Source organism: Apodemus sylvaticus, chromosome 3 (genome assembly GCF_947179515.1).
Source record: "Apodemus sylvaticus chromosome 3, mApoSyl1.1, whole genome shotgun sequence".
In the NCBI taxonomy this organism is placed as follows: Eukaryota; Metazoa; Chordata; class Mammalia; order Rodentia; family Muridae; genus Apodemus; species Apodemus sylvaticus.
Genome location: NC_067474.1, coordinates 102,168,224 through 102,179,480, shown reverse-complemented (window position 1 = coordinate 102,179,480; position 11,257 = coordinate 102,168,224). Strand labels below are relative to the sequence as shown.

Below are 11,257 nucleotides of genomic sequence, written 5' to 3'. Positions count from 1 at the left end.
AGAGCAGCAGGTGAAGAATCTCTTCTGTGGGTTCACGTTCTATTTTACAGCATTCCTAGTGCAGAGTTGGTTGTCTCAGTTTCACAATGCATTATCTATTGATCAAAACATTCTAAGTTTGGGCATGAATCCCTACTAAGGGGACTGCAAACAGACCCCTCCTTCTCCAGAGAACTCCAGTTACAGGAGGCTAGAGGAAAACGATACAAAGACTTTCTATACAGACTTATCTGTCCATTGTTGAGAAGACATGGGCTGTGGACCGGAAAGGATTTCCCGTCCTAATATGAGTTTGAAGGGAATGGACTCTTCAAGACTGAAGTCAGTTCTTCTGGGGAAGGGTATGTTGTAGTGTGGAGAAAACTCTGCCAGGATATAGAATTCTGTAAAGAATTTGCCAGTTGCCCAGGATAGCTAAAACTATTCTCAACAACAAAAGAAATTCTGGGGGAACTAGTATCCCTGGCTTCAAGCAATACTACAGAGCAATAGTGTTAAAAACTTCATGGTATTGGCACAGTGACAGACAAGTGGACCAATGGAATAGAATTGAAGATCCAGAAATGAATCCACACACCTATGGTCACTTGATCTTCGAGAAAGGAGCCAAAAACATCAGGTGAGGCAGGAGACAGCAGGTGTTGGCGAGGATGTGGAGAAAGAGGAACACTCCTCCACTGCTGGTGGGGCTGTAAGATGGTACCACCACTGTGGAAATCAGTCTGGAGGTTCCTCAGAAAACTGGACATGAGACTTCCAGAGGATCCTGCTATACCTCTCCTGGGCATATACCCAAAGGATTCCCCCACATGCAATAAAGGCACATGCTCCATTATGTTCATAGCAGCCTTATTTATAATAGCCAGAAGCTGGAAAGAACCCAGATGCCCCTCAAAGGAGGAATGGATACAGAAAATGTGGAATGCTGCTCAGTAATTAGAAACAATGAATTCACAAAATTTTTAGGCAAATAGTTTGATCTGGAAAATATCATCCTAAGTGAGGTAACCCAATCACAAAAGAATACACATGGAAGGCAATCTCTGATAAGTGGATATGAATTAGCCCAGAAGCCCTGAATACCCAAGGCACAAATTGCATAACAAATGACTCCCATGAAGAAGTATGGAGAGGGTCCTGATCCTGGAAAGGATTGATCTAGCATGGGAAGGGAATACAAGGACAGAGAAAAAGGAGGGAGGTGATTGGAGAAGGGTTGGAGAGAAGAAGGTTTATGGGACATATGGGGAGGGGGGATCCGGGAAAGGGGAAATCATTTGGAATGTAAACAAAGAATATAGAAAATAAAAATATTTTAAAAAAAAGAAATAGAGATGGACTTCAACCCCTGGAAGGCACGCGATGGCAAAGGCAATCTCCTGTGTTGTTTTAGCAGTTTCTTGGACTACCTAGACCAACACTCAACCCTAATTTCTTATTTTGCCAGTTGGATTCTGTTTGTTATTTTCAGGCCAGGCCAGTAGGTGGCTCTCTTCTATAAATTTTTCTCATAATTGAACATTTGGTTTCCCTTTTCTTTCTCTTTCTTCCCTTCCTTCTTATTAATTTCTTCCTTCTTTCCTTCCCCTTTCTTCTTTCCCTTTCCCTTTCTCTTTCTTTTTTCTCTCTTTCTTCTTTTGTTTTTCTTTTTCTTTGTTGAAATAGAAAGCATTAGGTCATTAGAAGAACATTCTCTAAGGCCTAAAATTAAGAGGAAATTCTTATGCATGAGAGTTTCATTCAAACCTTGAACTCCTTCATTCTGGTTTCAAGGGTGGTTATGTGTTTTCAGAAAAAAAAACTCCAGTCATGAATGAAGATGTAATAGACAGCAGCTGTATGGTGAGCAGGGCTGGGTAATGAGGAGAGAATGAGGAGCACACACTGGGGCACCCTGCATCAAGGAGGGGGAATCAAGGACAGTGACAATGAAATGTTGGTGTGGGACAGCAGGGAGGTACCTGGAGTCTGTGTATCAAAAAGAATGCTGTGTGTTCATCTGGAATAACAAAAACCCAGGATAGCTAAAACTATTCTCAACAACAAAAGAAATTCTGGGGGAATCAGTATCCCTGGCTTCAAGCAATACTACAGAGCAATAGTGTTAAAAACTGTATTGTATTGGCACAGGGACGGACAAGTGGACCAATGGAATAGAATTGAAGATCCAGAAATGAATCCACACACCTATGGTCACTTGATCTGCAACAAAGGAGCCAAAAACATCCAGTGGAAAAAAGATAGCATTTTCAACAAATGGTGCTGGATCAATTGGAGGTCAGCATGCAGAAGAATGAGAATTGATCCATTCTTATCTCCATGTACTAAACTTCACTCCAAGTGGATCAAGGACCTCCATGTAAAACCAGACACACTGAAACTAATAGAAAAGAAACTGGGGAAGACTCTTGAGGACATGGGCACAAGGGAAAAGTTCCTGAACAGATCACCAATAGCTTATGCTTTAAGATCAAGAATTGACAAATGGGACCTCGTAAAATGACAAAGTTTCTGTAAGGCAAAGGACACTGTTAAAAGGACAAAACAGCAACCATCAAATTGGGAAAGGATATTCACCAACTCCACATCTGATAGAGAGCTAATATCCAATATATACAAAGAACTCAAGAAGTTAGACCCCAGGGAAAAAAATAACCCTATTAAAAATGGGGTACAGATCTAAACAAAGAATTTTCACCTGAAGAAATTCGGATGGCCGAGAGGCACCTTAAGAAGTGCTCAACATCATTAGTCACTAGGGAAATGCAGATCAAAACAACCCTGAGATTTCACCTTACACCAGTCAGAATGGCTAACGTCAAAAACTTAGGAGACAGCAGGTGTTGGCGAGGATGTGGAGAAAGAGGAACACCCCTCCACTGCTGGTGGGGCTGCAAGATGATACAACCACTGTGGAAATCAGTCTGGAGGTTCCTCAGAAAACTGGACATGAGACTTCCAGAGGACCCTGCTATACCTCTCCTGGGCATATACCCAAAGGATTCCCCGGCATGCAATAAAGACACATGCTCCATTATGTTCATAGCATCCTTATTTATAATAGCCAGAAGCTGGAAAGAACCCAGATGCCCCTCGAAGGAGGAATGGATACAGAAAATGTGATATATTTACACAATGGAATACTACTCAGCAATTAGAAACAATGAATTCACAATATTTTTAGGCAAATAGTTTGATCTGGAAAATATCATCCTAAGTGAGGTAACCCAATCACAAAAGAATACACATGGAATGCAATCTCTGATAAGTGGATATTAATTAGCCCAGAAGCCCTGAATACCCAAGGCACAAATTGCATAACAAATGACTCCCATGAAGAAGTATGGAGAGGGTCCTGATCCTGGAAAGGATTGATCTAGCATTGGAAAGGAATATAAGGACAGAGAAAAAGGAGGGAGGTGATTGGAGAAGGGATGGAGAAAAGAAGGTTTATGGGTCATATGGGGAGGGGGGACCTGGGAAAGGGGAAATCATTTGGAATGTAAACAAAGAATGTAGAAAATAAAAATATTAAAAAATATATGACTGAAATATCTAACATAAATGTCTTCAAGTATTAACAGCATAATAAATATATAAGTAAATAAATAAATGAATAAATAAATAAATAAGAGCAAATGGTACAGATACAAACATGGTTTTCCATAATAAAAATAATTTCTGAATATTGCTGAAACATATAGGGAGTTTGACTGTATTCATCCTGAAGGCAATGAGAGTTTTAAAGGAAAGCTTATACTGTGAGATGCAGTGTTTTAGCCCGGGGGATGTCCTCTCCACTTTGTCTCAGGACTCACTCCTGCTCCTCACTCAGTCTTGCCAGCAACTTGGATGAGGCTAATAAGACTTCTGCTCTGACCACCTCCCAGGCACAGGGTCTGTGTTTCTTCTTTCTCAGGTACACAGTGATCCTTTCAAAGTATTTCTTCATAGTCATCCTGGGGTTTTCCTGGGTCAGGGGAGGTTCCTGCATCCCCAACTGCTGCACACAGGCTTTGAAGACATTGAGCTGCTGGTAGAGGTCATTGCAGAATGCATCTAGTAGGGTTGCATTCCAAACAGCAGATGATTCCTTTGATGTGAAGAGGTTCAAGATCTGCTGGGCAAGATCTCGCAGGACAGGGATGACTTGAGCCTTCTGGATCTGCTGGGCATCCACCTTCTCCAAGGAGAATCCAAAGTCCTTCCTGTACTTCAGGCAGGAGACAGGGGAGAGTGTTCTCTTTTGTTCCAGGAGAGTCAAGTTCTTGAGGTTAAAAATCTGAGAAAGGTCACATCCTAGAGAGCAGGTTGACCAGTAGGTCATCACTATCAGGATCATGAGGAAAGGACAGAACCTGGCCATTGTGAGTCTTGCAGTTGCTGATGGCTCTCTGGGCTGTGTGTTTGAATCTTTTCCTCTAGGTTGTCTGACAAGCCTGCTGTGTGCATCTATCTTAAATAGGGGCAAATACAAGTTTCCCCTTTCTGAATTCCCTCCCCTTGCATCCCAATTCTCTTTTCACTTTCTTTACCTCACTCTCTGCTGTGTCTGGGCATTTTTTTCTCAGGAGTTTGGGTTCCAACATTGCTTTCTCTTTCAATATTACCCTCAGAAAGCTACTCTACAGGTTTTCTCTGTAAATTACACTTAAATTGTCATTAATCACTATTCCACAGAAATACAGTTTCTGTTAGAAATTTACACATCTATTGCAAACACAAAATCTTCTGATATTGTATTTAAAAGTTATTGTAATTTATTTTACAACAATTTTTATTTTATTTATACCATTTAAATAAACATTTGTGTTAAAAAGTAAAGTGTTGTTCAAAAATGTTGCAAAAATAGAAGTATTGTTGGGGCCTGGAAGTGATGCTGCACACCTTAATCAACAAGAGGCAGGTTGGTATCTGAGATCAAGGCCAGCCCAATCTACAGAGCAAGTTTCAGGACAGTCAGGACTACACAGAAAAAACCCTGTCTCTACAAAACCCATACTGATGTAATGGTATTTTTCAATTGTTTACAGGCTAAAAATTAAGTTGTGTTCTTTATGTTAACTTCTCTAATATTAATTTTCATGAAAGATTAAATATGTCATCACTGCATATTAGCTATTTATCCAATGATTGCCATGGCATCCCGAGGGCTGTATGTGAAAAAGCTTTATGTTCAAGCTTGATATGCTGGGTTTGATTTCTGGAACACAGGGATGCAGTAGACAAGCAAGGCCTGGAAGGTGTCCTCTGGCCATCACATTCATAACTAGGCAAGCTTGTGCCTGCATACACACTCTCTGTGTGCTATTCTGTCTCAGGAGGTGTCTGCCTCTCATTCTCTCTCTCTCTCTCTCTCTCTCTCTCTCTCTCTCTCTCTCTCTCTCTCTCTCTCTTTCTCTTTCTCTCACTTGCTCGCTCAGTCTCTCTCTCAAACACACACACACATAAAACAAACACAAACACACTCACATATTTAACACACTCACTCATCTTGTGTATGAATACAAAGACTCACTCTTATATAAAGATGGACAGAAATATACAAACACACTCACACAATACACACACACCCATAACCCATACTCACATACTCACATACAGAGATAAGCATTCTCACACACAAATGCACACATGCTCACACTCATAACCAAACACAGAGACACACAAATAGACATTCTCACATGTTTATGCACAAACATAGTCTCATAGACATACATGCAACTATCCACACATATACAAACCCACACATACATCCATATACTCACTCACAAACACATACAGACACACACACACATTCCCACAATACTTATAAATATATAAAAAAGTCCCCATTCATTCACACACACATATTCTCTCATATAAGGCAGTTTCAACACATGAACAAACACTAGACAAACATTTAAACACATGTACAGATTTCACCATGAACATATGCCATCATTTAAACAATCACTCACTCATACATATGTGCAAAAGTTCCCACACCTTCTCACAAACCCTTGCAAACACACAGCCACATTCTACCATAATACTACACACATAAACTCATACACACACTCATGAGCAACCATACACATGTAGATCCTCATATAAAATCACATGCATACATACTCAAATACAGACATACAAACACACACACACGTACAGGCACACATGCAGTTAAACCAAATACACTGAGTGCAGACAGACACATGGACACACATGCACATGTACTCACATAGATAAATGCATGCAGCCACACACATACACACACACACACACACACACACACACACACACGCACATGCACACAGACAGACATTCACACCCATATACAAGAGTAATAAGATATTTAAAATTTCAAAGCTTAAATTTTTATTTTTTTTTTTTATAAAATTATATCATTAACACCATGGATTTCTGAATCCGTTGCATAGTGGGAAGACCATTTGTCTCAAAAACCTTTGCTCATTTCCTGCTTTCCAAGAGGCACACTGGGAAAGTCTGTCCTTAGGATGGATCCCCTAACCATCCTCCAGCAAAGCCTCACTACATAATGGTCCACTTATCTGAAATAATCAATGGGTTTGCATTGATAAAGTTTGTTCCTGGAGGATAAGATGAAGGCGTCAGTGCCTGTGAACCTACTTCCCTGAATACCAACGTCCAACATGTTCAACCCCAGTGACATTTTGCACCCAATCCAAAACATACAGGTAAGTATCTGAACTTTGTATTTCAAATGCTTGAAATCTCATACTCTATGGCACCAGTACTATTAAAACCATGCAAATCAACATACAATGTTTATACTTATGCTCAGGATATTGGAGTATCAGTCAGAACCATACAAAGTGTTCTTTTTTTTTGATATATTCTTTATTTACATTTCAAATGATTTCCCCTTTCCTAGATCCCCCCTCCTGGAAAATCCCATAAGCCCTCTTCCATCCCCTATTCCCTCATCCACCCCTTCCCAGTTACCTGTTCTTATCAAATCACAATAGAAGTCGGTCTAGTTTCTCTGCACCTCCTCACAACAGTAAAGGATCTGCATTCATTCCTTTGTAATGCAGATGTCAAAGTCTTTGCACACATTTTGAAAGGTAGGAATACATTTAGTTTATTCAATGGCAACAATGAGTGTGCTATGTATGGTTTTATATATTTAAAAAAAAAAACCTTCTCTGTAGGAGAATAGTAGAGTCACTATTTCCCTTGTGGAAAAAATGTATCTAGCTAGAATATTTGCTTTTGTGCTGTTGATAATACTAGTTTTTTCTACTTTGGGGTATACACTGTGTCAGACACCTGGGAACTATGTTTCCTCATCTCTCCATGTCTGCTAATGCTGGTAATGATTTCCTTGGCTTTGCAGACCTTTCTCAATGTCCTCTGTCTGCTGGGTCTCCATATCCTTCTAATGCCTCTGACTTGGAATCTTAAAGCAGAAAGTCTCTTTTTCCTGTCATTTCTGTGGCTCTATATAGGTGTCTGAAGTGTAATATTCAAATGATGAGGAAGATGAAAGAAATGTAGGGATTCAGTGAGCATGTTCGTAGGACTAGAATAGAGAGAACAAGATCCTATCGCTTGTGTCTCCATTTAAAAGTCCTTTAATCCTTCTTTGAGAGAATATAGCATTCACACACACACACACACACACACACACACACACACCACAGATGTACCCATGCACACTCACACACAGAGTTATTTAATTCATTTACTATGTACGCATTGCTCTTTAAGAGACATTTCAGCCTTAGCTGTCTCCTTTACTCTAAGTGGAAAGTGATGCCCAAGGCTCCTTGTGTTTATGTAACCAGGCAGTGATTGAGCAGAACCTTCCCAGCACAGAGTCTCTTCAGGATGGACAAACAGATGGTGCTTTTCCTCTTTGTTCCCCCAAGTGACTCACTACAGACAAAGTGCTTCCTCTGACATTTCTCTCCATATATTTCTGTACATTTGTCATGACAGTGCTTGCATTCTATTTGGTGTATTGAACAAATAACATTTCCAATTTAGAGAAACACAAGAAACAAATTCTTGTTGGTCACATGGCCATGCTTCACTGGTCCTTCAAAGTCAGGATTAACTTTTATAGTAAGTTCTGCAGGGTTCTTCAGCGTCTAACTATTACGCTGACCCTCATCCCTAGTTCTTCATTTGGTGTGGACGTGTGTAGGGAGATGACAGAGGCCTGCCTGGACTTTTGGAGTTTGAGCTGAGGTGAAATACAGAGTTGAGGAAAGGCTATAGACCAAATGATCCTTGGCCTTATAATCTTACTTTTTATGCTTTATTAAACTTTGGTTTCTTTTTTTGTTAACTCTCTGGTCTTGCTAGAATGCTGTATCTTTGGGGGTTTTTTTGGTTTTGTTTTTTTAATTATTTTTATTGATTATTGACTTCATTTATATTGCCAATGGTAAAACCTTTCCCAATATCTCGCCTCCCCTAAGACCCTCAACCCCTCTCCTTCCTCCTTTCCCCTCTCTCCACATATATGCCTCTCCACCTAATACACTCCCTCCTCCCCCTTCTTGGTTTCCCTTTGTTAGGGCCTCTGCTGAGCCTTTACCTGACCAAGAACCAATCCTCCCACTGATGCCCAACAAGGCTTTCCTTCTGCTGCCACATTTTTGGCTGGAACCATGTGTGCCTTTTGGTGGATGGTTCAGTCCCAGGGAGTCAGTCTTGGGGGGTCTGGGTAGCTGAAATCATTGTTCTTCCCATGGGGTTGTAAACCCCTTCAGCTCCTCTGGACCATCCTCCAGCTCCTCCTTTGGGGACCCCATGCCCTCCCTGTTCAATAGTTGGTTGTTAGCATCTGCCTCTATATTTTTAAGTCTCTGGCAGGGCCCCTCTGGAGACAAACATGGCATGCTCCTTTTGGTATACACTTCTTGTCAGCCATAGTAGTGTCAGGGTTTGTTGACTGTTTATAGTATGAATCCCCAGGTAGGGCAGACTCTGGGTGGCCTTTACTTCAGTCTCTGTTCCACACATTGTCTCCCTTATTGCTCCTGTGACTATTTTGTTCCCTTTCTTAAAGGAACCGAAGCACCCTCACCTAAGACTTCCTTTTTCTTGAACTTGGTGAGTTATAACTCGTTTATTTCGAGCCTTTGGGCTAATATCCACTTATTAATGAGTGCATACCATGTGTGTTCTTTTGTGATTGGGTTGCCTCGCTCAGGATGACACTTTCTAGTTCCATCCATTTGCCTAAGAATTTCATGAATTCATTGTTTGTAATAGCTGAATAGTATTCCATTGTTTATATATACCAGAGTTTCTGTATTCATTCCTCTGTTGAGGGACATCTGGGTTCTTTCCATCTTCTGGCTATTATAAATAAGGCAGCTATGAATATAGTAGAGCATGTGTCCTTATATGTAGGAGCATCTTCTGGGTATATGCCCAGGAGTGGTATAGCTGTGTCCGCTGGTAGTACTATGTCTAATTTTCTGAGGAATCGCAAACTGATTTCCAGAGTGATTTTACCAGCTTGCAATCCTACCAACAATGGAGAAGTGTTCCTTTTCCACCACATCCTCTCCAGCAACTGCTGTCCCCTGAGATTTTTTATCTTAGCCATTCTGACTGGTGTAAGTTGGAATCTCAGTGTTGTTTCAATTTGCATTTCCCTGATAACTAAGGATGCTGAACATTTCTTTAGGTGCTTTAGAGCCATTTGAGTCTCCTCAGTTGAGAATTCCCTATTTAGCTCTGTAACCCGTTTTTAATAGGGTTATTTGACTTTCTGGAGACTAACTTCTTGAATTTTCTGTATACATTGAATATTAGCCCTCTATCGAATGTAGGATTGGTAAAGATCTTTTCCCCATTTGTTGATTGCCATTTTGTCCTACTGACTGTGTCCTTTGCTCTACAGAAGCTTTGCAGTTTTATGAGGTTCTGTTTTCTGATTCTTGTTCTTAGAGCATAGGCCATTGGTGTTTTTTTCAGGAATTTTTCCCCTGTGCTAACATGTTCAAGATTCATCCCCACTTTCTCCTCTATAAGCTTCAGGGTGTCTGATTTTATGTTTAGATCCTTAATCCACTTGGACTTGAGCTTTGTACAAGGAGATAAGAATGGGTCAATTTGCATTTTTCTGCATGCATATCTCCAGTTGATCCAGCACCATTTGTTAAAATGCGATCTTTTTTTCACTGGATGTTTTTAGCCCCTATGTCAAATATCAAGTGACCATAGGTGTGTGGGTTCATTTCTGCGTCTTCAATTCTATTCCATTGATCTTCCTTCCTTTCTGCATACCAATAACAAACAGTTTTTTGTTACTACTGCTCTGTAGTAGAGCTTGAGGTCAGGGATGGTAATTCCCCCAGAAGATCTTTTGTTGGGGAGAATAGTTTTTGCTGTCCTGGGTATTTCGTTATTCCAGGTGAATATGAGAATTGCTCTTTCTATATCTATGAAGAATTGATATGGGATTTTGATGGGGATTGCATTGAATCTGTAGATTGCTTTTGGCAAGATGGCCATTTTTACTACATTGATTCTACCAATCCATGAACATGGGAGATCTTTCCACCTTCTGAGACTTTCTTCAATTTCTTTCTTCAGAGATTTAAAGTTCTTATCATATAGATCTTTCACTTGCTTCATTAGGGTCACACCTAGGTATGACATTATTTGGGACTATTGTGAAAGGTGTCATTTCCCTAATTTCTTTCTCCTCTTGTTTATCCTTTAAGTAGAGGAAGGCTGCTGATTTTCTTGAGTTAATTTTATATCCAGCCACTTTGCTAAAGTTGTTTATCAGCTTTAGGAGCTCTCTGGTGGAAGTCCTAGGTTTGCTGAAGTATACTATCATATCATCTGAAAATAGTGATATTTTGACTTATTCCTTTCCAATTTGTATACCTTTGACCTCCTTTTGCTGCCTGCTTGCTCTGGCTAGGACTTCCTAGTACTATATTGAATAGATAGGGAGAGAGTGGGCAGATTTGTCTGGTCCCCAACTTTAGTGGGATTGCTTCAAATTTCTCTCCATTTAACTTGATGTTGGCTACCAGTTTGCAGTATATTGCTTTCACTATGTTTAGGTATGGGCCTTGGATTCCCGATCTCTCCAAGAGTTTTATCATGAAGGGATGCTGGATTTTGTCAAAAGCCATTACAGCATCTATTGAAATGACCATGTGTTTTTTTTTTCCTTTAGTTTGTTTATGCAGTGGTTTACATTGACAGATTTCTATATATTGAACCATCCCTGCATCCCTGGCATGAAGCCTACCTG

General features: G+C 40.3%; 1 protein-coding gene across 1 annotated transcript; it reads right to left on the bottom strand.

Moving 5' to 3' along the window:
- Positions 1-3,814: 3,814 nt before the first annotated feature.
- LOC127679975 (interferon alpha-12-like) lies at positions 3,815-4,366 on the bottom strand. The gene has a single exon (XM_052175537.1). The coding sequence runs from the start codon at positions 4,364-4,366 to the stop codon at positions 3,815-3,817; it is 552 nt and encodes a 183-aa protein (XP_052031497.1).
- Positions 4,367-11,257: the final 6,891 nt, after the last annotated feature.

What these genes read in the sequence shown, in the direction of transcription:
- LOC127679975 (XM_052175537.1), bottom strand. Translation starts at nt 4,366, where the DNA reads ATGGCCAGGTTCTGTCCTTTCCTCATGATCCTGATAGTGATGACCTAC.